General features: G+C 54.1%; 1 protein-coding gene across 4 annotated transcripts in view; it reads left to right on the forward strand.

The window, feature by feature from the left end:
- The window catches only part of PARVB (parvin beta), a 114,508-nt gene extending 94,698 nt beyond the window's left edge, over positions 1-19,810 (forward strand). For all 4 annotated transcript variants that reach the window (XM_029205595.1, XM_029205598.1, XM_029205599.1 and 1 more), the window contains exons 9-13: positions 2,401-2,462; positions 4,970-5,038; positions 9,863-9,964; positions 15,495-15,567; positions 16,805-19,810. In XM_029205595.1, the coding sequence (XP_029061428.1) occupies positions 2,401-2,462; positions 4,970-5,038; positions 9,863-9,964; positions 15,495-15,567; positions 16,805-16,881 (383 nt within the window). In that variant the 3' untranslated portion in view covers positions 16,882-19,810. The remainder of the gene's footprint in view (positions 1-2,400; positions 2,463-4,969; positions 5,039-9,862; positions 9,965-15,494; positions 15,568-16,804) is intronic.
- Positions 19,811-23,227: the final 3,417 nt, after the last annotated feature.

Here is a 23,227-nt window from a genome sequence, read left to right on the forward strand (position 1 = left end):
GCGCTGGCCTCCAGACCCTGCGATGGCTCCCCTGCCGCCCTGACTCTGCCAGCCCAGCGGTGGTCCGGCTAAATATACCCAGCTGACGTCAAGGCTGCTCTCCTCCTGGGGGTTTTCTTAAGCTGCATTCAAAGTTTGTGTTTTGCTTTGTAAAGATTTAGCTTTTCTCCCCCGCTCTTAGCAGACTGTTTTTTTGAGTATAATCCGACTTAGATGATTATAAAAATAATTTACAGCTGCTGCGGTAGACAAGCTGGATGAGGGAGTTCTGAGGGGCTGGGCCTCTTGGTCGCTGTTGGCCTTTAGGTGAAAAAGTGGCGTGCCCCTCTCCCAAACGCACTCCCCACCCATGTGTTACACGTGTGTGTGCACACCACACACACACCACACACACCGTACACACACACCACACACACCGTACACACACGCCTTCCTCTTTGCCTCTCACCTTCCTTCCTGCCACCCGCCCCCGAGGCCGAGGAGGCAGCTACCTGGTCTGGGCTGGACGAGGGCGTGAGCTGCCTGCCGAGGGCGTGAGCTGCCTGCCGGGGCCCTGGCCTGTGGATGCTGAGGGCCTGCCTTTTGGGGCAGCCTCGGGGGAATGGCTGGGATGCCTCCTCCAGAAGCCCCAGCTCCGGCTCACCGAGTCCCGACCTTCCTGCTCTTTGCCATTTCTCCCCACACCCCTCTCCCTGGGTCAGGTAGCGTTGTCCTGAAGCAGGCCCTGGGTTGTCTCTGGTTCTGGGCCCCAGCCCCCTCCAGACACGTGGAGGGGTCTTCCTACCCCAGCGCCCCAGCACTCCATGCTAGCGTTTGGGTCCAAGCCCCAGCAAGTAATAGAGGGCGTCTCTGCTGGCCGAGGTCGTCTGAGCATATACCACCCACAGGCAGCCTGGGGGGATGGGTGGCTCCTTGAGGACAGGAGTGGGGGCCCCAGGGCCTTCCAGATGCCCTCCTCCCCCAGCCCCTCGGGCCTGGCGGTGACTCCCCACAGTGCTGTATCCACCCTGGAGACCTCAGCCCTCCTGCCTGGGCTCCAGGGCACAATGGGCTCTGCCCCCATGTGACCCGCCATGGCAGCGTCTGGCTAGAACCAGGCCCCCGGCCCCCAGCCAGCCCTGCTCCTGTCTTGTCCACTGAGAGCTATGTTGCCTCGGCCTCCCGTGACCTCACAACTGAAAGTGAAGGGGCTGACCCTGTGTTAATTTGGAGGACATGGTTGGGCCCAGGAGTGGCAGTTAGAGTGGGTCTGGGTCCCTGGCAGAAGGAAGGTCCCTGGGACACAGTGGAACGGGTCACTTCAGGCCCTGCAGGTGCTCCAACAGAGGTGGACACCCCGGGGGGAACAGCTGGAGAGAGATCCTGAGCAGACTTCCTGGCTCTTTCCTTTGTTCTGAGCACTGGCTGTGGGCCCTTCACTGTTCTGGGGCTGGTGACAGTGCAGGGAACAAGTGAGACAGTGATCCGGCCTGCAAGGAGCTGACAGTCCAGCAGATAAAGAAAAATAAAATGTGCTCTCAAGTAGCGAACAGGTGCTACGAAAATTGCACCAGGGTAAGAGGACAGATAGCAGAAGTGGGGTGCTCCTTTAGAAGCAGATGGTCCTGGAAGGTCCCTCAGGGGAGGTGACATCTCAGAGCAACCTATGGAGGTGAGGCTGGTAAACAGCAGGTGCAAAGGCTCTGTGGTGGGCGTGTGATGGAGGAGCAGGGGCAAGCTGGTGGGTGGAGTGAGGTCAGGGAGGGCGAGTGTGTTGAGGGGGGAGGTGATGCTGAGCTCACTGGACCCTATGGGCCCATGAGAGAGAGAGTGAATTTTATCCTAAGAGTGATGAGACGCTGGTGGATAGTTTTAGTCAGGGCAGGGATGGGGAGGGGCAAGAAATGATCCAGTTTACACTTTAAGGGGCTCACTGTGCCTGCGAGGGAGAATGGATGGGAGGGGCTGGGAGTGTAGGAGGGAGACCGATTAAGCAGGAAGTTGTAGCTGCCCACCGCCCCCCCGGTGAGGGGAGATGGGGCTTGTATGGGGGTGGCAGCCATCGCGGGTGGGGGGCTGAGGTGGTCAGATTTATTCATAAGATTTACCAGTAAGACAAGGAGTGTGGGGAAAGGGAGAGAGGCAAGGACGCCTCAAGTCCTAGGATGTGATGGGGGCAGCTGTCCAAACGCTACCCCCGTATTGTAGGTTGAAAGATAGAAACCAAGTTAGAAGGACCCTTCAGAGCATCTTTTCCTTGATTTTGCTTCTCATCAGCACCCGCCCCTCGGTTCTGGCAGGAATGCAAAGGATTCTAGGCAGGCTGAACATCAGAGGGATTAGAAGCTGCCTGGCCCCCGGGGCGGGTGGGGATTAGAGCAGCACTGGTGTCTCCTTAAACCCTTCTCTGTGTCTCTGCAGAGCGGGACGCCTTTGACACGCTGTTCGACCACGCCCCGGACAAGCTCAGTGTCGTGAAGAAGGTGAGCTCTCCATCCGGCTGTGTTTCCCTCTGTCCCTGGGCTTTTCTTACGGCATGAACACCCCATGCAGGGAAGAAGGTGGGAAAATGTTTGAAATCTCTGAAATGTTTGCCACATGGATTGAAGTGTAATTATTCAAAAGCGTAACTGCAGTGCATAAAATTAGCACCTTTTAACTCAGCATCTCTGCTCCTGGGTATCTTCCTGCCCACCCACCCCGCTGCTGTGGAGTGAATTACCCCACCAGCACCGGGTGGCGGTTCATTCCGAATCAAGGCTTTTTTTCAATGTGGAAATGTTTTTCAGCGTGTCAGCTTGCTGGCTCGTGCTGGCCTCGTTACATTGAAGCCGCATTCACGACGTGCCTGGTAAACGAGCAGGCGTTGCTAGCAGAGCTGTTCGGAGCTGCATTTGGCCCGTCTCTCCCAGACGGGAGCACAGAGGAGAGGCCCTTCCTCAGCCCAGGCAGCCTGCTGGTCGGTCTACGGATGGACAAAACCGGACAAAACCGTGTGAACGAGGCTCCGGAGTCAGGCTGGGGAATAGCGTGCTTCCAAGGGGATCTGCCCGGAAGCCTTGCTCTCCGTCCAAAAGAATCAAGACTCGCTGCACATAGAGTTATCTGAGCATCTGTAGACCTCTCATTCAGGAAGGCAGCAGTGGGATGGATCTGAGCCTATAAAATCTGAGCCCTTAACCCTGGGGAGAGAGCTCTCTGTCTTGGACAATTTCCCCACACAGGTTTCTTAATGCAGGACTTCTCAGAGCCTTTAATATGCTGACATGCTTTGCAATTCTCCAAGAGGGGGCTTAGTAGGAAGCATTTTCCAAGCATGTTTGTCCGTAGTGAGATCTGTTCATTTATTTGGGGATAGAACATATTAAATTCCCATGTTTGGAAAATGTTGGTCCAGGCTGGGACAATGAGATTGTTAGTTCTTGAAGCACTTTGCAAAAGGCTGGCAGAACCATCCCAATGGTCCTTCTGGGGCGGAGCTGTCTCAGCATTCTCGGGTCACGAGAGACATACCCTGGGGCCTCAGAGCATTGCCCCCCCGACCCGCCCCCGGCCACATCCGACCCCCAGAAACCTGACGGAACGTATTCAGTGGATGCACAAGAAGAGGATTCATGTCTGCCACGATCCCCCCTCCGCCCACTTACAGGCTGTGTGACCTGGGCAGATTATAACCCCTCGCGGCAGGTTTCCCATCTGTCAGGACAGAGGCAGACGCTGTGAGAATACGATGCGACCTCCCTGTGCGAGGACCTGGCTCGAAGTAGATAGTTGCCAGGTGGAGGTGAATGCGATGCGGAGTAATGTTGTCTTTCAGTAGATCTGATGCTGATATATTCTTTGAAAAGGAACGCTGGGGGGACCCCAGCAATGACCAAGACAAAACCCTTTAGTTTCCCGACAGCTTCCTGCTTCCAGTCGGGCCTTCTCCCACTCCCACACTGGGAATTGTTGTGTTCGGGGCTCCCGTCCACCTCTCCAGGTCCCTCCAAGGTCATGCCCTCCTACTCTCTCCCATCCCGCCCACATCCAGCCGCAGCCGGAAGGTGCCGGAGGGTTCGCACGTGTGTACGTGGCCTGGGTGGCTGCTCCGCCCTCTCCCCACGCTCTCATCTCCCACTTGGCTCACCCCCCAGCTCAAATGCTACCCCTCCGCGCCACATCTTCCAGGGACCCACGCACTTCTCATCAACACCCCCCGCCCCGCCCCGCCCCGCCATTGTGTGTTTCACAGGCTTTGCTGTTTCTCTCGATTCTCCGTGGCCTCCGCTGGGTGTGTATGTGGAGAATTGTGCCTCGGACTCTTCAGGGTGGGGCTCTGTCTTAGTTACTGTCTCGTGTCTCTAGCAAGAAGCAAAGTGCCTGGCACATGGTAGATTTGGGTGGAATGAAAAACGGATGACATCATGTCCAGGGTAGGCAGAGGTGGGTTGGTGTCGAGTTTCCATGAAAGTTGGGTTTGATTACCGAGAAAAGTTACACGTGGCAAGTTTTAAACTTTTGCCAGAGAGGAGAAGCCAGTGGCCCTATGTACATATAAACCAGGGCTCAGAAAATCTCTGGCGTTTCATCCTTTACTGACACTGTGATGGGTGTGGCCCCAGGCAGCCTTTCTCTCTCGGTCTTTTGTAGTTCAAGGTTACATCTAGCCTACATTTAAGCATTTATCTCCCCCTGACAGTTATATCCTTCTTGAGGGCACTGATTATTTTTCTGTAGGGTTGTTAAATGTGGTATGTGTGTGGATCGCGTGTGTGCACATGGGCTGGGGAACAGAGATGTACGTTTCTTCTCCAGCTGGGATAGATTTAGGCATTATCCCATTAAAACCAAAGGTTATTGTAAGAACATTTCGCTTTAAACACAAGCATTTTATTTGAGCAAACAGAGGAGATTATGGAAGCGTTGCATAAAGCCAGTGATGGCAAATGTCCCCCAATGTGGGAGCTGAATCTCTTGCTCACGGTTCCCGTGTCTCTTTGCTTTGCAGTCTCTCATCACATTTGTGAACAAGCACCTGAACAAGCTGAATTTGGAGGTGACGGAGCTAGAGACCCAGGTAAGCTGTGTTCTGGGCTGAAGGACCCTTTGTCCGGTGTCATTATCAGCCGGCTTTCTGATCCTCGGCGGGCCGTGTGAACAGTGTGTTCGTCTAACAAGGAATGCCCATCCCACAGCCAAGAAAGCCCCAGCCCCAGCCATCCTGGCCTTCTCCCAGACCCTCTGTCTTAATTTCTTGGGGCTACCTTAGCTAGTACCTTAAACAACAGACATTTATGTCTTCATAGTTCTGGAGGTCAGAAGTCCCAGATCAAGGTGTCTGCAGGGCTGGTTCCTTCTGAGGCTCTGAGCAGGGATCTGTTCCAGGCTCTCCCCCACCTCCTGGTGGCTTGCTGGTAATTTTTAGCGTTCCTTGGGTCATTAGATGTTTCATCCCGATCTCGGCCTCCTTGTGGGTTTTGTATCCAAATTTTCCCTTTTTGTAAAAACACAGTCACGTTGGATTAAGACCCACCCTAATGACCTCATCTTAACGTGAGGACTTCCGCAAAGACCCTGGTTTTCCAAATAAATTCACGCTCACAGATTCTGGGGGTTAGGATCCCAACACATCTTTCTTTGAGGGGGATACAATTCAAGCATAACACCCTCCAAGGTGCCATCACACCTTCACCAAAGAGCCTCTGCGTGTACGGGTCCCTCAGTCTGGAATGTCCTGGCCCCCTCTGCTTCTGCTGTCGGTGGCCGTCCTACACGCAGCACAGCGGCTGGCACCTAGCAAGTGCTTGCTAATATCCCTCTAATGAATATGCACAAAGTATTTCTCCTACAGTAAGTATAGAAGGTATACTTCCCCACCCCCACTCAGAGCGGAAGCACCATCGTGAAAATATGTTTCAAGTGCTCGGCAAGCATTAAAGACAAAATATAATTTTCCCAGGATTAGCTGCGTGCCTGAATTTGGCGTCTTTTGCGTTCTCAGTGCCGATTTCTCTAATGCACAGCTGATGCTACTCAGACCCCTGGGCGATTGCATTCATTCCTTTCTCTTTCTTTAACTTTTCTCATTTGCTTTTCTAATTAAAAAAGTAATTCAGGTTCATTGTAGAAATGTCTGAAAATGCAGATAAGCAAAACAAATAAAAACCATCCGTAATCCCATCACCCAGAGATAGCGGTGCTGGGGATTTTATTCCACATCATTTCTCTGCACGGATAGCTCATCGTGGGCAGCACGGGTCTGTGTTTGAAAGCCGAATGGTCTGTTTTTAACGTGTACATTTATTTGTGCATTGTTTGCAAACACACTTATTTTTTTATCAGTTTACTAAAAAATTGCACATTTATCCTCTGATTATTTGCGGCTTGAAATCTTAACAGTCGAGAAGCGTACTCATTGAAAAGCAGCAGTCCTTTTGTCTACTCCCCCTAAACTCTCCCGTCATCCTCTCCAGAGGTAATGAACTACAGTTAATGGTTGGATGTGTATTTTTCTAGATGGTTTGTATGCATAAGTGTATTTTTTGAAATGGCAATGGATCCTACTGTACAGCTGTTTTGTAAAGTGTTTTTTGTTACTAAATAGTGTGGGCATGTTCTTGTGTGAGTGGGTATGTGTTTCTGTCTAGTCCTTTTTGTGTTGTCTGGTCTGTCTGTCTGTGTTTGTCACTTAATAGCTCCTTCTATTCTGTCCTAAGGCTGTGTTGTGCGTCATTAAAACCAGTCCTCATGATGGGACGTTTGCCGATCTTGTAGATAGCTGTTCAGCGGGCATCTTTGCACACAGCTGTTTGTGCCCTTGTCTGCTTCCTCAGGATAAACTTCTAGAAATGGGGCCGTTAGAGCATTTCTCCGTGGTAACACGGAGGGCCCAGGAAGGTTTGCCCGCCTGAAACTCTCATTGGTGCTGTTGAGAACCCACATCCTCGCCAACTCTTTGCGACTGCCACTGCCCAGGTGGGCCTGCACAGCAGTATTAATAGCCAGACATCTTAGGCTGAGACTCTAAACTTCAATTTGCATTGATCTCTATTTACTCAGTATGTCCATTTTTTTTTTTTCTATCACCACACAATATGAAGTAATACCTTAAAAATATTTTGAACCAGTGGTCCACCAGGAAAGATCACTGGCCATAGAAATGCAGATTGTTTTCCTTTTGTGGCAAAGGGTTCTGGGTATTTTTATAAATATGTTCATCATTAAAGTCTCCATGGTCCTGGAAGTCAGAGGCTCAAATTCCTGCTCAGGGTGTGTGTGTGTGTGTGTGTGTGTGTGTGTGTGTGTGTGTTTTCCTTTCTTTTTAAAACCACTTTTATATTGTGGGCGGCTTCCTAGCTCTGTGATACTGAGCCAGTTCCTCTTTGAACCTCTCCCCACATGTTTAAACTGGAATGGAGAAAATGCGTTTGAAAGGTCAGTAATACATGCGCATGAAGTCAGCGGTGGGCCTCCTGGGGATTTCCATCTCCTGCAGAGCCGCACCCTGGATGCTGAGTGAGGGCACCCCGTCGGAGGGCTGCTGCTCTTGCGCGTGTGAAAACCGAGGGTCCCACTCATTTGCTGATAAGCTGGCCTGCTCCGCCTGGCCCTCACCTTCCTGCTGCCCCATCCCTCCCCTGCCTTCCTTTCTGCGTGACCATCTCTCCCACACTCCCGTGACACGGGGCTCCCAGGGTGGGTTAGAAGATGCCTTGGAAATCAGCAAAGGCTCTCCAGGCATCTTGGTACCTCAGCACCCATTCCCTACGCCTCCCGGCAGGTGATGGGGCTGGATTCTTCTGTATCCCTGGAAATGGCTCAGTGGTGGTGAGAGAGCGGTTTTGGGGGTGCGCTGGCTCGGTGTCACCGGGGAGGGGGCAAGAGCTGCCAGAACATTCCACCAGCACTGTCGGCCAGAACAGGAGCTGAGTAAGTGACGTCTGCATGGCGTGGAAGCGTGAACCTCGTGACGCGCAGGCAAAGGGTCAATCAGATCACGTTAAACCAGGGTCTGGAACGCTCTGCCCAGGAAGGACCTGCCCGTTCACGCATTATGATCGTGTCTGTCTGCCTTGGGCTGTTTCTTAGCGTCCCCTTCCCCTTCCAGAGGACAGGGCTTTCTGATGTTGATGGCTTGTGATTTTGACTTTTTATCCTCGGCCGCCTGGCTGTGATGGTGGAGGGAGCTGCCGCTGTTGCCTTTAATAAGAACGTCCTCGCTTCTGCAGGTTCTCTTTTTACCACTGCGGTTGCTGGTCTCAGGAAGCTGAAAGCCTCCTGGGTGTCGGCCCCTTGCAGCTGTCCAGCCGTCCTGCGTGGCAGCCTTCTAGCCCAGGGCTGGCCAGTGAAACGTTCTTTGGTGATGGAAACGTCCTATCACTACACCATCCGACACAGTAGCCCCTGGCCACGTGTGGCTGTCAAGCACTTGAAATGGGGCCTGTGTGACTGAGGAGCCGAAGTTTGTATTTTATTTAAATTTTTTTAAATTGAAACTTAGAGCCCTGGAGATTGGTTGCACAACAGCGTGGCCACAAAATATGACTGAAATGCTGACAAGTGGTTAAAATGGTGCATTTCGTGTCACGTACGTTTTACCGAAATAAGCCAACATCATTCAAAAAAGTTTGTAAAGGGACTTCCCTGGTGGTCCAGTGGTTAAGAATCCACCTTCCAATGCAGGGGAAGCGGGTTCGATCCCTGGTCAGGGGAACTAAGATCCCACATGCCGCAACTACTGAGCCCGCGCCACAACTAGAGAGAAGCCCGTGTGCCGCAACGAAAGATCCCGCCTGCCTCAGCGGAGACCCGTTGCAGCCAAATAAATAAATTAATAAGTTAAAAAAAATTTCGTACAAAATTTCACTAGGCACATGTGGCCAGTGGCTACCATATTGGACCACACAGTTCCAGAATCTGGAGGCTGGGGTCCTCAGGAGTCCTCGATCTGCAGGAGGCCTCAGAGATACCATGTCTGCCCTCTGGGAGGATGGGCGGGTCCTGCCCCCCCTGCCCCGCCCCGGGGGGTGGGGGTGGGGGTGGGGGTGGTCCATGTCCCAGAGACCAGGCTCCGCCTCCTGAGCCTTGGTCCCCTCCTCCCCTCTGGCAAGTTGTTCTGCCCTCATTGGTCTCCATCACTTTATCTGTAAAAGGAGCAGTTGCTCCCTGTCCTGGCTCATTGGGCGGTGGGCAGCGGAGTGGGGTGAGGGGCCCCGGCAAAGAGCACAGTCTTTGGCTCTAGATTCCTGGGCCCCTCCCGTGCATGGGAGGTGGTGCTGGGCCGGGTAGCAGGTTGAGGGGCTGGGGGTGTGGGGTAAGGCTGCAGCCTGCTGATTAGGGCCCAGCTAGGACGGACCCGCGTGCTGGGTGCACGCAGAAGCTCGTCGTCACCGGGGCACGGGAGGGTCTCTTCCTATGCTGTGAATACCGCTAGAAGGAGGAACTCAGGCAGCTGACAAAGTGAGCAAGCAGAACGGGGCAGTAAACCCCAAACCGAAGCATAGGGCGCCCTGCAGGTTGTGGATTAACCGTGCCCACAGGCCCCTGCTCGCTGATGGAGCACTCCCTGCGTGCTGGGTGCTCCTTGCTCCACCCCTCCCCCTCCCGCCCCGCAGGGTACCCACGACAACCCAGAGAGTTGGGAGCTAGCGTTATCCCCAAGGTCAGTGGTCTGCTTCTCTCCACGCAGCAGCACTCCATCCCAAACACACAGGTCATCACATCCGATCCCGAGCGTGTGCTTTGCACCCTCGTCCTTCACCTGACTGCAGGCTCGCTCTCCTCAGCAAGGGATGGATTTTTTTTTTTTTTACTTTAAAACATTTTCCTCCTTTCGAGTGGCTGCAGATCATTCACTGGCTCCGTGCGTGGCCCAGAAACATCACCACGTGTCCCTCTGTAGTTTGCAGATGGCGTGTACCTGGTTCTACTCATGGGGCTTCTGGAAGACTACTTTGTACCCCTGCACAACTTCTACCTGACCCCGGACAGCTTCGATCAGAAGGTACGTGCATGCATGGTCTCCATCCCGGGAGTGGCCCGGGATGCGCTCGTCCAAGGGCACAGTGTAGAATCCCCCGACCACTCTTTCTGGAGTCTAGCTGCATTCTCCAAAATATAAATACTGCCCAGAAAATGGTATTGCAATTAGATGTGACCCTCAGGAAAAGAAGGAAACCCGTGGGCAGTGCCTGACGCATCCAAGTGTCGTGTGCCTCGTTCTCTTCGGGTCTTTCCCCCGGGACGATGCTGGTTTTAATAATTGTGGCCAAAGGTCAGTAGAGTTGCAAATCCCTCCCCTGTTCATGACACACAGACATTCTGTCTGGTTTTCCTGCCGCTTCATGAACTTCCTATATATCCCATCTTAAGTGGCTGCACAAAGTCTATGGAGTGGCTCTGAGGTCACAGTCTCCCTGTTCCCCACTTTTGGGCGATCAACTTGTTTCTTTTTCACTATTAAAACAATAAGGCAGGGACTTCCCTGGTGGCGCAATGGTTAAGAATCCGCCTGCCAATGCAGGGGACACAGGTTCGAGCCCTGGTCCAGGAAGATCCCACATGCCGCAGGGCAACTAAGCCCATGCACCACAACTACTGAACCTGTGCTCTAGAGCCCACGTGCCACAACTACTGAGCCTGTGCACCTAGAGCCTGTGCTCCGCAACAAGAGAAGCCACCGCAATGAGAAGCCTGTGCACCGCAAGGAAGAGTAGCCCCTGCTCGCCGCAACTAGAGAAAGCCCGCGCACAGCAATGAAGACCCAAACGCAGCCAAAAATAAATAATCTATTAAAAAGTATTTAAAAACAAAACAATAAGGCATTGTCTTGAATAGGTACACACACACATATGTATGTGTGTGTATATTTTTTTCATTCCTGTGGATTGTTTTCTAGGAAAATCCCTCAAAGAGGATTGTCCGGCTCAAAGGGCATGACCTTCACATTTGGGATGCCCTTGTGACCAGGTGGTTTGCCTCCTGCCAGGGCTTCCCGAGGTCCAGCCATCCCAGCAGTATTTAGCACGTTACTTGTAGAAATTTGGCTCGTGGACTGGCCGTATTGCTTGAACTCGAGAGCATCTGTCATTTCATTTTCCCGATGCGCTAGACCGTGAGCTGGGGAGACAGACAACGCAAGCAGGTGGCAGCAGTTCAGAGAAACATGGAAGCAGGGCCAGTGTTGATCAATCTGCCCACTTCTGGCACCTCGAGCGCGGTTTGCTCGCGGCCAAATGCCGCTGCCGTCTTGTCTGCTGAGATGGAATCAGAGCAGATCAGCGAGGTCCTGGCAGGTTTGCGTCCGCGGTGAGCGGGGATGCACAGGGCTCTGCGGGGCCGGTCAGGAAGCAAGAAGACAAGCCAGTTGGGTGACGGGGCTCATCTTGCATTTCCCGGCCACGTGGCTGGCTGCAGAAACGTTGTTTTGGAGAGATCTTTTCTTTGTTCAGATGTGTACGAAGGCTGGCAAGAAGGGTGAATTTAGTCAGGCCGTCTGGAACTCGGCTTCTTTCCAGGACAGGCTCGGTGCAGGGGCAGGGGCGTCCCCTCCCAGCTCGGTCTCCTTCCCTTTGAGACGGGATGAAAGTCTCTGTCAGTCGCTCTCTGGCCTGGGAGGTGTGAGGCCTGTTCGGTCCACCTTTGCCTCTGATTGGGAGCCAGGAAGGGAAGGCTGCTGTAGGGGACCGTGCCCAGCGTGGTGCTGGCCCATCGACCCTCGAGGAGGGGACCCAAGGGCCGCTGGAGCTCTCCTCGGAAGGAGCCTTCTGGAGGGTCCTTCTCTGGCCATGTTAGCCCCCAGCTCCCAGATTCTCTGCTTTCCTCCCCACAGGGAGTCGTGGCACCACGCCACCGCTGGGAGGTTCCTCGTGAGCCATGGTGGTTATTAACTTCCAGGTCTTCCCGACCACCTCGCAGGTGGTGGCCTTTCCCCGTTGCACAGACCTGAACCCACTTCAGGCTGGTCCCAGTGCCCGAGCTCCCAGGCACCTCATCCAAATGTGGCCAGGCAGTGGTGACATGTGCAGAGAGACCGTCACGGAGCATTCCTGGGCCGAGACTGCGAGGCGCTGGGAATCTTTGCAGCAGTGGCAGGAGGTTGAGACTCAGTGAGCAAAATCAGGGATGTGTCGTGGGCTTGCGTTTTTAAACAACTGCACTGGATTTTATTTTTTAAAATAAATTTATTTATCTGTTTTTTATTTTTGGCTGTGTTGGGTCTTTGTTGCTGCACGTGGGCTTTCTCTAGTTGCGGCGAGCAGGGTCTACTCTTCGTTGCGATGCGCGGTCTTCTCATTGCGGTGGCTTCTCGTTGCGGAGCACGGGCTCTAGGCGTGTGGGCTTCAGTAGTTGTGGCACGCGGGTTCAGTAGTTGTGGCTCGCAGGCTCTAGAGCACAGGCTCAGTAGCTGTGGCACGTGGGCTCAGTAGTTGTGGCTCATGGGCTGTAGAGTGCAGGCTCCGTAGTTGTGGCGCACGGGCTTAGTTTCTCTGCAGCATGTGGGATCTTCCCAGACCAGGGCTCGAACCCGTGTTCCTTGCATTGTCAGGCAGATTCTTAACCGCTGCACCACCAGGGAAGCCCCCTGTACTGGATTTTAAAAAGACGAGACCAGACGTCTCCGACCCTGTAGGTTCCTGCAAACAAATGAACAGCCCCTTTGAACTGTCTCAGAGGCATGGGTACCACCGACGGCTTCTTGTTTTAGGCCCACCGTTTGAGCCTTGCTCTGTGCTGGCCACTTTGCTGGGTCCCTTGGGCCTGTCACTCACCTTCTGGAAGATTCCACAGCGTCCCTCCCTCTGGGGGTGGAGTGTGTCCTGGAGACTTGGAGGTTATTCCTAGAAGCAAATCCCAGAAAGGGCTTTGCAGTTTCAAGGCGCTTTCCCTTCTGTCTCCTCGTCTGACTCCCTACCCCGGCGAGGAATCGGGACCTCGCACGGGGGCTGGGGCCATGGTGGGGGGTGGGCCACAGTCAGCAGGGGCAGAGCTGGAAAAGCCCACTCCTTTTCGGGACCCTCTACTCTTCTCTCACCTGGCCAGGTTTTTGAAAATCCTTTGCATTGCAGAGAGGAAGGACTTAGGGTCCTGCCCGTGGGCTGGCTCGTAGCAGCAGTGTAGGGCCTTGGGGTTCAGCTCGAGGCTGGGGGGTGTGTCACACTCTGGGATCACGGTCAGGGAGGTGACCTCACATCCTCAGCAGGAGCTGTTTGCTGTTCTTTGTGCCCAGTCCGTGGGGCTGGGCTCTGGGGATGCTTCTCTGCCAGGGCAGAGAAGTTGTGCATGGTGAGGCATGGCTCTGAGAGAGAGGAGGATGGGGGCAATTTCCCTGGTGGCGCAGTGGTTGAGAGTCCGCCTGCCGACGCAGGGGACACGGGTTCGTGCCCCGGTCCGGGAAGATCCCACGTGCCGCGGAGCGGCTGGGCCCGTGAGCCATGGCCGCTGAGCCTGCGTGTCCGGAGCCTGTGCTCCGCAACGGGAGAGGCCACAACAGTGAGAGGCCCGCGTACCGCAAAAAAAAAAAAAAAAAAAACAACGACTGTTGGGACGTCCCTGGTTGTCCCGTGGTTACGACTCTGTGCTTCCACTGCAGAGGGCATGGGTTCGATTCCTGGTCAGGGAACAAAGATCCCCAATGTGGCACGGTGTGGCCAAAAATCTATAAATAAAATAAAGTAAAATAAAATCTTTAAAAAAGTCTAGAAATTATTGTTACTTAAAAAAAACAAATCACTGTTGCGCTGAGCAGCTGCGGAGAAGTGGGACGTGGAAGGGTGCCCCCCCCCCCCCGCCAGCTATTCTCTCCTTGGGGCAGGGGCGGGGCCTCATGGACTGAACCGCACTCCACACCTGTGCTGGGGGCGGTCCTGCAGGTCTGGAGGGGCCACGGAAGACATCCGTTCCCACGTTGGGCCGACGGTCTAACCTGATTTGTTCCATTTCCCCCTCTTTGCCATCTTGACTCTGTCCGCACTCAGAGCCTGTTGTGTGTGTATGAATTCTGGGATCTGGATGGCTGTCAGCCGATGGCCGAGGAAGCAGGATGCTTTTGGAGACAGGGCCCAGGTTCCAAATCCAGACTTGGGTGGGCTGAGTGCTGGCCCCATCTCCTTGAACCTTGCGCCTTTCTGGGCACGGATGTCCTCATCTGTTTAGCCCCGGGACCTCCTCTGTAAAGTGGGAGATGACAGACCCTCCTGTCCATTTCCCATGCTCGTCGCAGCTCGAGGCCCAGCCCAGTGCAGCCCTCCCTCCCGGCCGGCTCCGGGCACTGCAGGTGGGGCTCTGGAAGCCTGACTCCTGTCTCCCCACCGCCTCTGCACGGCCCGAGAGCCTCTGGTCGTGTGCAGCCCTCCCAGCCCGCTCTGGGCCGTGTCCCCCCTTCCAGGGCCCGGCTCCTCTTGATGCCAGCAGCCCATGGCTTCCTTTGCTTCTCTGAGCGTGGCCCAGTGCCACCGTGGCCTGGGTGCTTCCCGGCCGTACCCCAAGCTCTTGTGGGCTTGACTAGCTGAGGATTATTTTGCCAGATGTCTTTCTCCTGGTTAATTATTAAACCACATCGCGGGTAAACTTGTTAGCGTGTTTCTGATTTCATTTGCAGTGAAATCATGAAAATGTTATTGTTCAAAGGGTATTCGATTATGAAGAGCCCTAAAGTCCTTTCTAGCGCCGACACTGGCAAGGTATTTTAGTTTTTGGTCCTCTGCCCCGCACCAGCCTTTGCTCGAAGCAGACGTTTGGCTGCCTGTGATTTGGTTGATCACCGGCATCTCTGTGGTTCAGGTGGACTTTAAACACAGCAGAGAAGGCTCCGTGGCTAACCTCTGCGGCAGCCATTAGCAGAACGCAAGCTTCGAGCATCCTTGCGGGCCGAGTGCTGGAGGGGGAGGTCGTGTGGGGATGTGGATGTGTCCGCCTTTCTGGGGCCGTGCAGGTGAGGGCCAGGACCAGAGCCCAGCTGCAGCCACCAGCGGCCTGACATCAGTTCCAGCAGGGTCCAGTTGCCTGCCCCTTACCGGGGCCACCGCTGTCCTGCCGAGAGCACAGCTGTCACACTCAGCTTGTTTGAGGCCCTTCTGGCGGATGGGGGGGTGGCTGCTTTATGCCGGGGATGGTGCACGGCGCTGGGTACCTTCGGGAGGTGACTTGTCCTTTCTGAGCCTTGGTTGCCTCATCTGTAAAAGGAAGTCACTGTCACTTGTCATCATGTGCATGTGTCGGGACCTGGGGACCCCTAGCCCTTGAGGGCAGGCTTTGTGCCCGCGTCCCTGCATGTCCCAGCCGCCCCCGATCATCGGTGAGGGGAGTGAGGACCACCAGGTGAATGTGTGTTATCCTCAAAAGACTCCCTCACCCTCCCTCTGCCCATCCTGTCGCTCTGCCCAGGACACCCCTGTCCTCGTGGCCATAGTTATTACAAAGGCTCCCTCTGTCCACACTTGGTCCCATTCCGTCCTTTTAGAAGGAAAGCAGGGGGCAGCGGGTGGGCCTGGGACCAGCTGCGGCCCCGGTGCTAACTCTGGCTTCCTCCGCAGGTCCACAACGTGTCATTTGCCTTTGAGCTGATGCTGGATGGAGGCCTTAAGAAGCCCAAGGCTCGCCCCGAAGGTAACTCCCTGACCCAGGTCTTAGAGTGGCTGCCCGGCCAGCCATGTCTCTCCCTTCAAGCCCCGCACGTGTGGCTCAAAGGCTGGGCTCTGCCGACCCCAGCTCCACATGTCCCCTGTGCTCAGGGTTTCGGGGACCAAGAGGCCTGCGCCGGCAGAGCCACCAAGGCTGATTCTTTAGTAACCACTTGACTTGGAGGACGTGGCCTCTGCTCCACGGCCTCAGGATTTAATTGCCTCTCCAGGTGCCATTGCTCGGACTAGAGATGCCGCTTCACGTCTTGAAAGGATATTAGAGGTTCACTGCAGTTTAATGCCTGCCGGGCCGATGTCCTGATGCCCGGGCGATGCTCGTGAGCAGGGACGTGGCTCAGTCATGCCCCATGAGGTCTGAATGGCAGTGGAGACCCGCAGAGCCCCCCCTCGCTGTCATACCTGGCTCCTATGTTAAATGACCTATACGAGGAATCCCTAATGCAAATGGGCATCTGAATCCCGGGGGCGGGGTGGCTTCCTCCAACACAGCTTCTGATTTGGGGGCCGTGGAATGGATCCCCCAAGTCCCATCTGTAACAAGTTGCCAGGTGACGCTCGCGCTCCTGGTCCGGTGACCCCACTTTGGGAATCACCGCCCTACAGTGACGGCATGAATTCTGGGTGGGGTGTCCTCCACACACACGCCCCCTGGGAGGCTCAACAGCCACTGCTGAGCACTCTTCCGGGGGCGGGAATTCCGTCCTGTGACCCGTGATCCCCACAGCCCTCCCCAAGCCCCTGGTCTGAGCTCACAGAGCAAGAGAGCAGAACCAGGTCCCTGACTCCCAGGAGGACAGAGCCCCTTCCCACCAAACAAGGCGGCTGGGACTTACTGGGCCACACGCCGTGCCTGACCTTGAGGGGGTGGGACAGCAGCTCCCACCTGTCCTGCCCCAGGAGGCCCGTGGGCCTGTGGGTGTTTGGTCCCCAGTAAATGTCCTCGGTTGTCGTAGACCCTACACCACGCAGACTCGTCCAATGCAAATCCTAGAAGGGATGAAGAAGCATCCTCGCCCTCCCAGGTGCTCATCCCACGGGTAGCGGCCCGGGGGCTCTCACGGCAGTCTGTATCTTGGGGGATGGCAGAAGTGCCCCGCTTGGGGACACAGAGGATGTCCCACGTGTCTCCCAAGTGCTTGGGGCACCAAGGCTTGGGGCGCACTCTCTCATCCACCAAACGGTCTCTCTGTTTCCTTCTGCAGATGTGGTGAACCTGGACCTCAAATCCACCCTGCGGGTTCTTTACAACCTGTTCACCAAATACAAGCACCTGGAGTGACGGGCGGGGAGCAGCAGAGACCGCGGCGGGGACGGTGCTTTGGGAGGTGCCCTGGCCTCTCCTCCAAGCCCGCGGTTGTTCCCCGCTCCCACCCCACCTTTTTCTGGTTGATACTCTTAACCTCCTTTCACTGTAATTCTGCAGCGGGCCGCCTCTTTTGAAATGCAGGTTCCAAACACCAGTGCTCGAGTTTGCAGCCAGGCTTCACCAGGGGTGTCCCGGGGTGCTGTCCCTTGTTGATCAAAAGATGGAAAAGAAAAAAGCCAGAACCCCTGGGAGGGGGCGCCCAGCGTTCCAGCTGACAGCCGTCAGTCACCACAGGGGATCAGAGAGGGAGCTTTGCGGCAGTGGCAGTGGCTTGTCTGTCCCCGTGGAATCTCCTGGGTAGGGCTCTCCTCGGCGGTGAGGGCTTTTTACTAAAAAGCGTTTTGCAGTTTTACAAACTTCACTCTTAAGTCTCAGAAGCTTTACTTTGACCGAGGGTCCACCCACATCCCTGCTTCTCGGCCACTCAGTGCTGTTTTCATTTAGCTTTTGCACAGACATCTGGGACCCAGAGAACCCAGCTGCCACGGTCCGAGGGAGGAAGGATTTCTGAGGCATTTCTTTATTTCTTGCTACGGCCGAGTGGGCTGTGTCGGAGTCAGCTCTACAATGCCTCTGGAGTGGCAGCGGCATTGCAGACACCTTCGGGTAGGAAGTGGCCAGTCCCAGACCTCCTGTTTGGGGATGGATGCATTTTAAAAAGCCTTTAGAAAGCAGGGTGTTTTAGCTGGCTTGGGCCGCCATGACAGAGTGCCACAGACGGGGGCCTTAGACAACAGACGTTTATTCTCTCACAGTTCTGGAGATTGAAGTCGAGATCAAGGTGTCATCAGGGTTGGTACCTTCCGAGCGTCTCTCCTTGGCTTGTAGACGCCATCTTCTCCAGGCATCCTCACGTGTCTCCCCGTGTGTCTGTGTCCTAATCTCTTCTTTTAAGGACACCAGGCAGATTGGATTGGGGTCTACCCTAATGACGTCATTTTACCTTAATTACCTCTGTAAAGACCCTGTCACCAAATACTGTCACATTCTCAGGTCCTGGGGGTTAGGACTTCAACATGTGGGTTCTGGGGGGGTGGGCACAGCTCAGCCTGTAACAGGGAGATGTGAAGTGTTCACCTCTCTCCTCCCCGAGTACCAGCTTTCTGGAGCCCTGTCGGCATCCTTTGGGGCACCCTGTTGAAGGAAATGCGATTCCCCCGTCTGCGTGCTCTTCAGCCCTCGCCCACCTTGGCTCAGGAGAGAAATGGGGACTCATAGGCTGGGTCTGAGGCAGGTCCTATATAGCTGGGTCACCCCCTCCCCCAACCCCTGGCTCCCGAGCTGGGGTTTTTATGACACGCCGCCCACCTGGGTTCACCCAGCATCAGCTCAAATCTACTGTTTGATTTTCGCCTTCGTGCTGTAGATCAGAGCTGCTGAGGAAGTCGTTAATACTAAATTGAATACCGACGCTCAAGACTTAGAAAACACTTTCATATTCTGTCTCAGCTCAGGCAGCTGCCAGGCTGGGGATGTGTTCAGAATAGCCGTTTTGATGGAGGTGGTTACCCAGCAGGGGAAAGAAATAATGAAAATGGCATTACAGTGTCTCCTGCGGGATGCAGTGACATTTAAGAACCAACAAAAGAGCCGGGGCTGGAACATTCCGGGCTGCCTTCATTACACGTGTAGGATCACAGTGACTGCGGCTGGTGGAGACCCATCCACCTGCCTTGTCCACAGGTGGGCTTGGCAAGGGTGCTGCTGCCTCCTGGGGGCCCTGGGGGGGATGACGGAGGTGAGGTTGGGGTTTGGAAAAAAGCCTCGAGGGTCTTCAGCCCAGGTGGGCGGCTCCAGCCTGTTCCACGCCCTGGAGGGGTGGGATTGGTTAGTCTGGGGTTGGGGATAGGGGTCGGGCTTCAGCGAGCCCACTTCAAGCCCTCTGTGTTTCAAGTAGGAGAGTAACAGGAATGATAAGATACGTGGGAAAAGTATAAACAGGCACTTTCGTGTCATAATGCTGACTGTTTAAGGCCATGCTCCAGCAGAGAATGCAATCTAGTCTCCACATTATTTTTTTTCAAATTGGTGCAAAGGTGTAGGTGTGCCTTCTACCCACCCGCAAAGGACCTCTTCGGGCTGTATGCGTCTCGTCTTCCCCCCTTGACTCAGAATTGCAAGTGGGGCCTGGACGGGTGTGGAGGTGAGGGTTGGTGAAGCAGTTTCCGGGCAGAAGTCAGGGTGAACTCTGCGGTAGGGAGACTCCTCTGGGGATCCACCCATCGTCCCTGTTGGCTTGGGGACAGTAGTTGTCAGGACGCGAGTTTCAGGGCCTGGGATGTCCCCTCTGGGGTGCCACATGCTGGAGCATCTTGGGGTAACGAGCAGGAGAAACAGCTTTCTCTTGATTCTCGCCAGGGGCTCCTTGGAATGCAAACGCTTCCCTTTTAGTCCTTAATTGAGGAAAGTTCTGGAACCCTTCCTCCTCCACTGACCCCCATTTTCAGTGAATGGTTTCCCCCCCTGAAGAGGGACCCTCGTCCTCAGGGACTAAGTGACAGCAAGACCGTTGGCGCCTGTGCGGTGACGGGCAAAGGCCGGGAAATGCGTCCTTTTATTGTCCTCAGGGCGGCGTGTCTTTGAAACCCACCCCACTGGTTTTGGGGAGCTTACTTGCAGCTCTAGTTCCCCCGGAACAGCCACACGGCCTCATGCAAGCACTGAGCCCAGAGCCCCGAGCCCCACACACCCTAAGGTCCTAAGTGGATGTGACACAGAGCTGTGTTGTTTTAAAGCAACCGAATCCTCTTCCCCAATTTGTGTGCCAGTATTTTATTGTCCTTTTAATTGTTTTAAGCAGTGTTTACTTTGGATTTCTGGGTATTAAATAAAAGCCACTGAAACCCTGGCTGTGTTGTCGACCTGCCCGTGGGCTGGCGGCGGGAGCCGGCACGTTCCAGGGGCGCAGCACCCAGACGATGAGCTGTGGTTTATCCCAAAAAAGGCCGCTGCCTCCGTCTGGCTGCCGTGGTTTCTTTCGTGCCTTTAGCTGTCATGGTTGTGCCAGCCCTGTGCTTGGTGCTGGGGCCACAGGATGCCAGCACAGCCCTGCTCCCTGGGAGCTGCCAGCTGGATGAGGAAGGAGCCAGCTCATGCCCTGTGTGGGGAATGGGGCCCCGAGGGGCTGCGACCAAGGGTTTCATGGGTGGGAGCCATGGGAAGAGGGTGGCGGAGTCACAGCTGCGGCTGAGTCATAATAAAGAAGAGAGCAGGTGAGTCTGCCCATGCACCTGGTTCCAAACCAGAGCGGGGGATGCCAGCGGCCAGTGGCACGGGCTGGATGAAAGGGCCACTACAGGGAGATGGTCCCCTCCTTACACGTTGGGGCAAGAGACCCTGAGGTGACCCGCAGTGCGGCCAGATCTTGGGGGCTGCACGCTGGCCCTGCTGTAAACTCTCCCCGCAGAAGTTGTGGGATGCTTCAGGTGCATCTAACTTTTCTCTACAAAAGGTTAAAATTGTGACTGTGAAAGTATGGCTAGCCTGTGGGGTGAAGCAACAATGCTGTTAAGAAATGCTGAAAATTACAAACTGTTGCCAGAAAGATCCTGGGCTTTGGAGAGACACCAGGGTTTACATCTGCCTTTGTTCCCGTGTGACTGCTGCTGAGTTAATTAACCCACCCTTTCCAGAGTCACCCCTCACCAAATTCACCCCTCCCTCCCTTAAAATTCCGACCAGGGTGGTTCTCCCCCACCCACCCCCCATACCTGGCAACGTCTGGACACAGTTTGGAGGGAGGGGCATCTCACGATACACAAGACCGGCTCCCCTCCTCCCAACAAAGAATCCCCCAGCTCAAAACGTCCGAAATGCTGAGGTTGAGAAACGCTGCTGTGAATTGCCAAGTCCTTGAGCCTGTCTAACCCGTGGTTTTCTTGGATGGGATAATCTGTTAATATCGATGAGGCTAAAGCATCGTCCTGTGACGTCAGTTCTTTCAGGCCAGCAACGGTGCCTGACCTTCCAGGGGTCTTCTTGTAGGTCCTGTTCAGGGGACATTCCCCAAGAGTCTGGTTTTGTCCAAGTGGCCAGGGACACAGCCACGGAGAGAGAGACAGGTGCGTGGATAATTCCCAGGGAGAACCACGATGATGGAGGGGCCCCGGGTGTGGCCGGGAGAGGTTAATGCTCTCTGGGGAGGGGCAGTGAGGACTTCCGGAAAGGAATGAGAACAGTGCCTCTGGTCGAACTGCAGTGGAGGTGGGCACGCTGTAGTCCTTCTCTTTTATAAGTTCTGTCCCCATTCTTCCTGGCTGACCCCCTGGTGTGAGTGGCGTGCTCTAAGGAAAGCTCTCCATCCAGCCATCCCCTCGCCACAGGGATGCTGCTGGGGATGGGGGGGGCGGGCATCGGAATCTCTGCTTCGGTCAGGGTCCCTGCCGAGTGGCCCGTCCCTGGGGAACTGTGACTTTACATGCCACCTGCCCTCAGCAGAATTTGTAGACTCTGAAATTTCAGAGAAAGAAGGGGCCTTCTGAGGTCATCTTGTTTAAGCCTTTCCCAGGCAGGAGCCAGCTCAGCACTGACGGAGGGTCATGGACACTGCAGCGACAGGGGCTGTTCCTTCTGCAAGGACAGCGTCTTGGGCTTGGGAAGTTCAGATTTTGTCAGGTTTCGTTTTAAGTGGAAATCCACTCTTGGGGGGTATTGTTTGATTCAATAAATCATTATTATCCTCACTAGCGACCAGGGTTAGGCGTTACCCTGGGGTGGGATGTGGGAGCCCCCATGAGCTCCACACAATAGGAACTTGAACATTCATGTAGTCAGTACTTATGGGGGGCTGACCGTATACCAAGCTAGGTCCTGGGGATGCAGCCTGGAACAGGGTGGACACAGCCACTGCCTGGGAAACTGGAGCGTGGAAGGGTACGCAGACTGGGGGAAGGGTGTGGACAAGGTCGGTGCAGACAGGGCAAGTTGTGGGAAGAAAATAAGACCGTGATGTACTGGAGAGATGCAGGTGGGCTGGGAGACTTTGGAGGCAGAGGGATTTGAGCTAGGACCCATGATTCACACCTCCCCCTCCCCCCCGGATCTAGGAGGGACCCGTGGCTCGGTCCAGCAATGGGCTGAGGACAGCCATGATAGGGTAAAACATTTAAGTCACATTGTACATCTAAATCCTGTCTCCTTTGCTGACCCTCGGTGTGCCTTTCCAAACACCTGTGCAGGATTCTGATTTGCTACATGTTCGGAATGTAGCTCAAGATTTCCGACCACGTCAATTGTTTAAATGCACTGACATTGTGCCAGAAAGCCAGAAGGAGTATTCGAAGGGTGATGGGACATGTCATAGGACATAGGAGCCGTCTTAAAGCGTGTCCATGTTGTGGACAATTGAGCATCAGAAAGTATAGCACTCTGAATTCAAAAAAAATCCATACGTTTACAGTGACACTAAACAAGGATGAAGGTGAAGACCTCCTTTTTCTTTTCATATATATATATTTTTGGCTGCACCATGCGGCATGCGGGATCTTAGTTCTCCGACCAGGGATGGAACTCGTGCCCCCTGCATTGGGAGCGTGGAGTCTTAACCACTGGACTGCCAGGGAATTCCACACATACTTTAAATTGTCTGTAGGCTCCACATAAATGGGGCTTTTCTTGGTTCTGGCCCACTACTCTACCCCTTCCTCTAAAAGAGGAAGTCCCTTGTTTAACATTTTATATTTATATAATTTCAGACTTAGAGAAAAGTCGCCAGATGAGTATATTTACCCCAATCCCCATAAATGTTAACATTTTACCGTATTTGCTTTATCTTTTCTATCTTCTCGATATAGATACAGATGCAGGTATTTAGATATAGGTCAGTCTATGTAGATAGAGATCTATGTATCGTTTGTCTATCTAGATAATTATCTGTCTTTCCTGAATCTTTGAGAGTAAGTCACATAGGTTATGCCCTTTTATCTCTAAATACTTTGATGTGTGTTTCCTAAAAGCAAAAACATTCTCTTACATAATTTTAGTACAAGTGTCATTACCAGGAAGTAACATTGATGCAATAGCATTATCTAATCTATAGGCCTTAATTCTGTTTTTCCAGTTGTCCCGATAATGTCCTTTTCCCCAAAGAAATGCATTTGGAACAGTTCTTCATTCTCTCTTTACTCTTCGTGACATCGATGCTGAAGAATACAGGCCAGTTATTTTCTAGAATGTCTCTCAGCTTGCATTTGTCTGATGCTTCCCTCATGATTAGATTCGGGTTGTGCGTTTTTGGCAGAAGCTATGTGTCCTTCTCAGC

Source organism: Monodon monoceros, unplaced genomic scaffold, assembly GCF_005190385.1.
Source record: "Monodon monoceros isolate NGI ecotype Baffin Bay Population unplaced genomic scaffold, NGI_Narwhal_1 Super_Scaffold_6, whole genome shotgun sequence".
NCBI classification, from domain to species: domain Eukaryota; kingdom Metazoa; phylum Chordata; class Mammalia; order Artiodactyla; family Monodontidae; genus Monodon; species Monodon monoceros.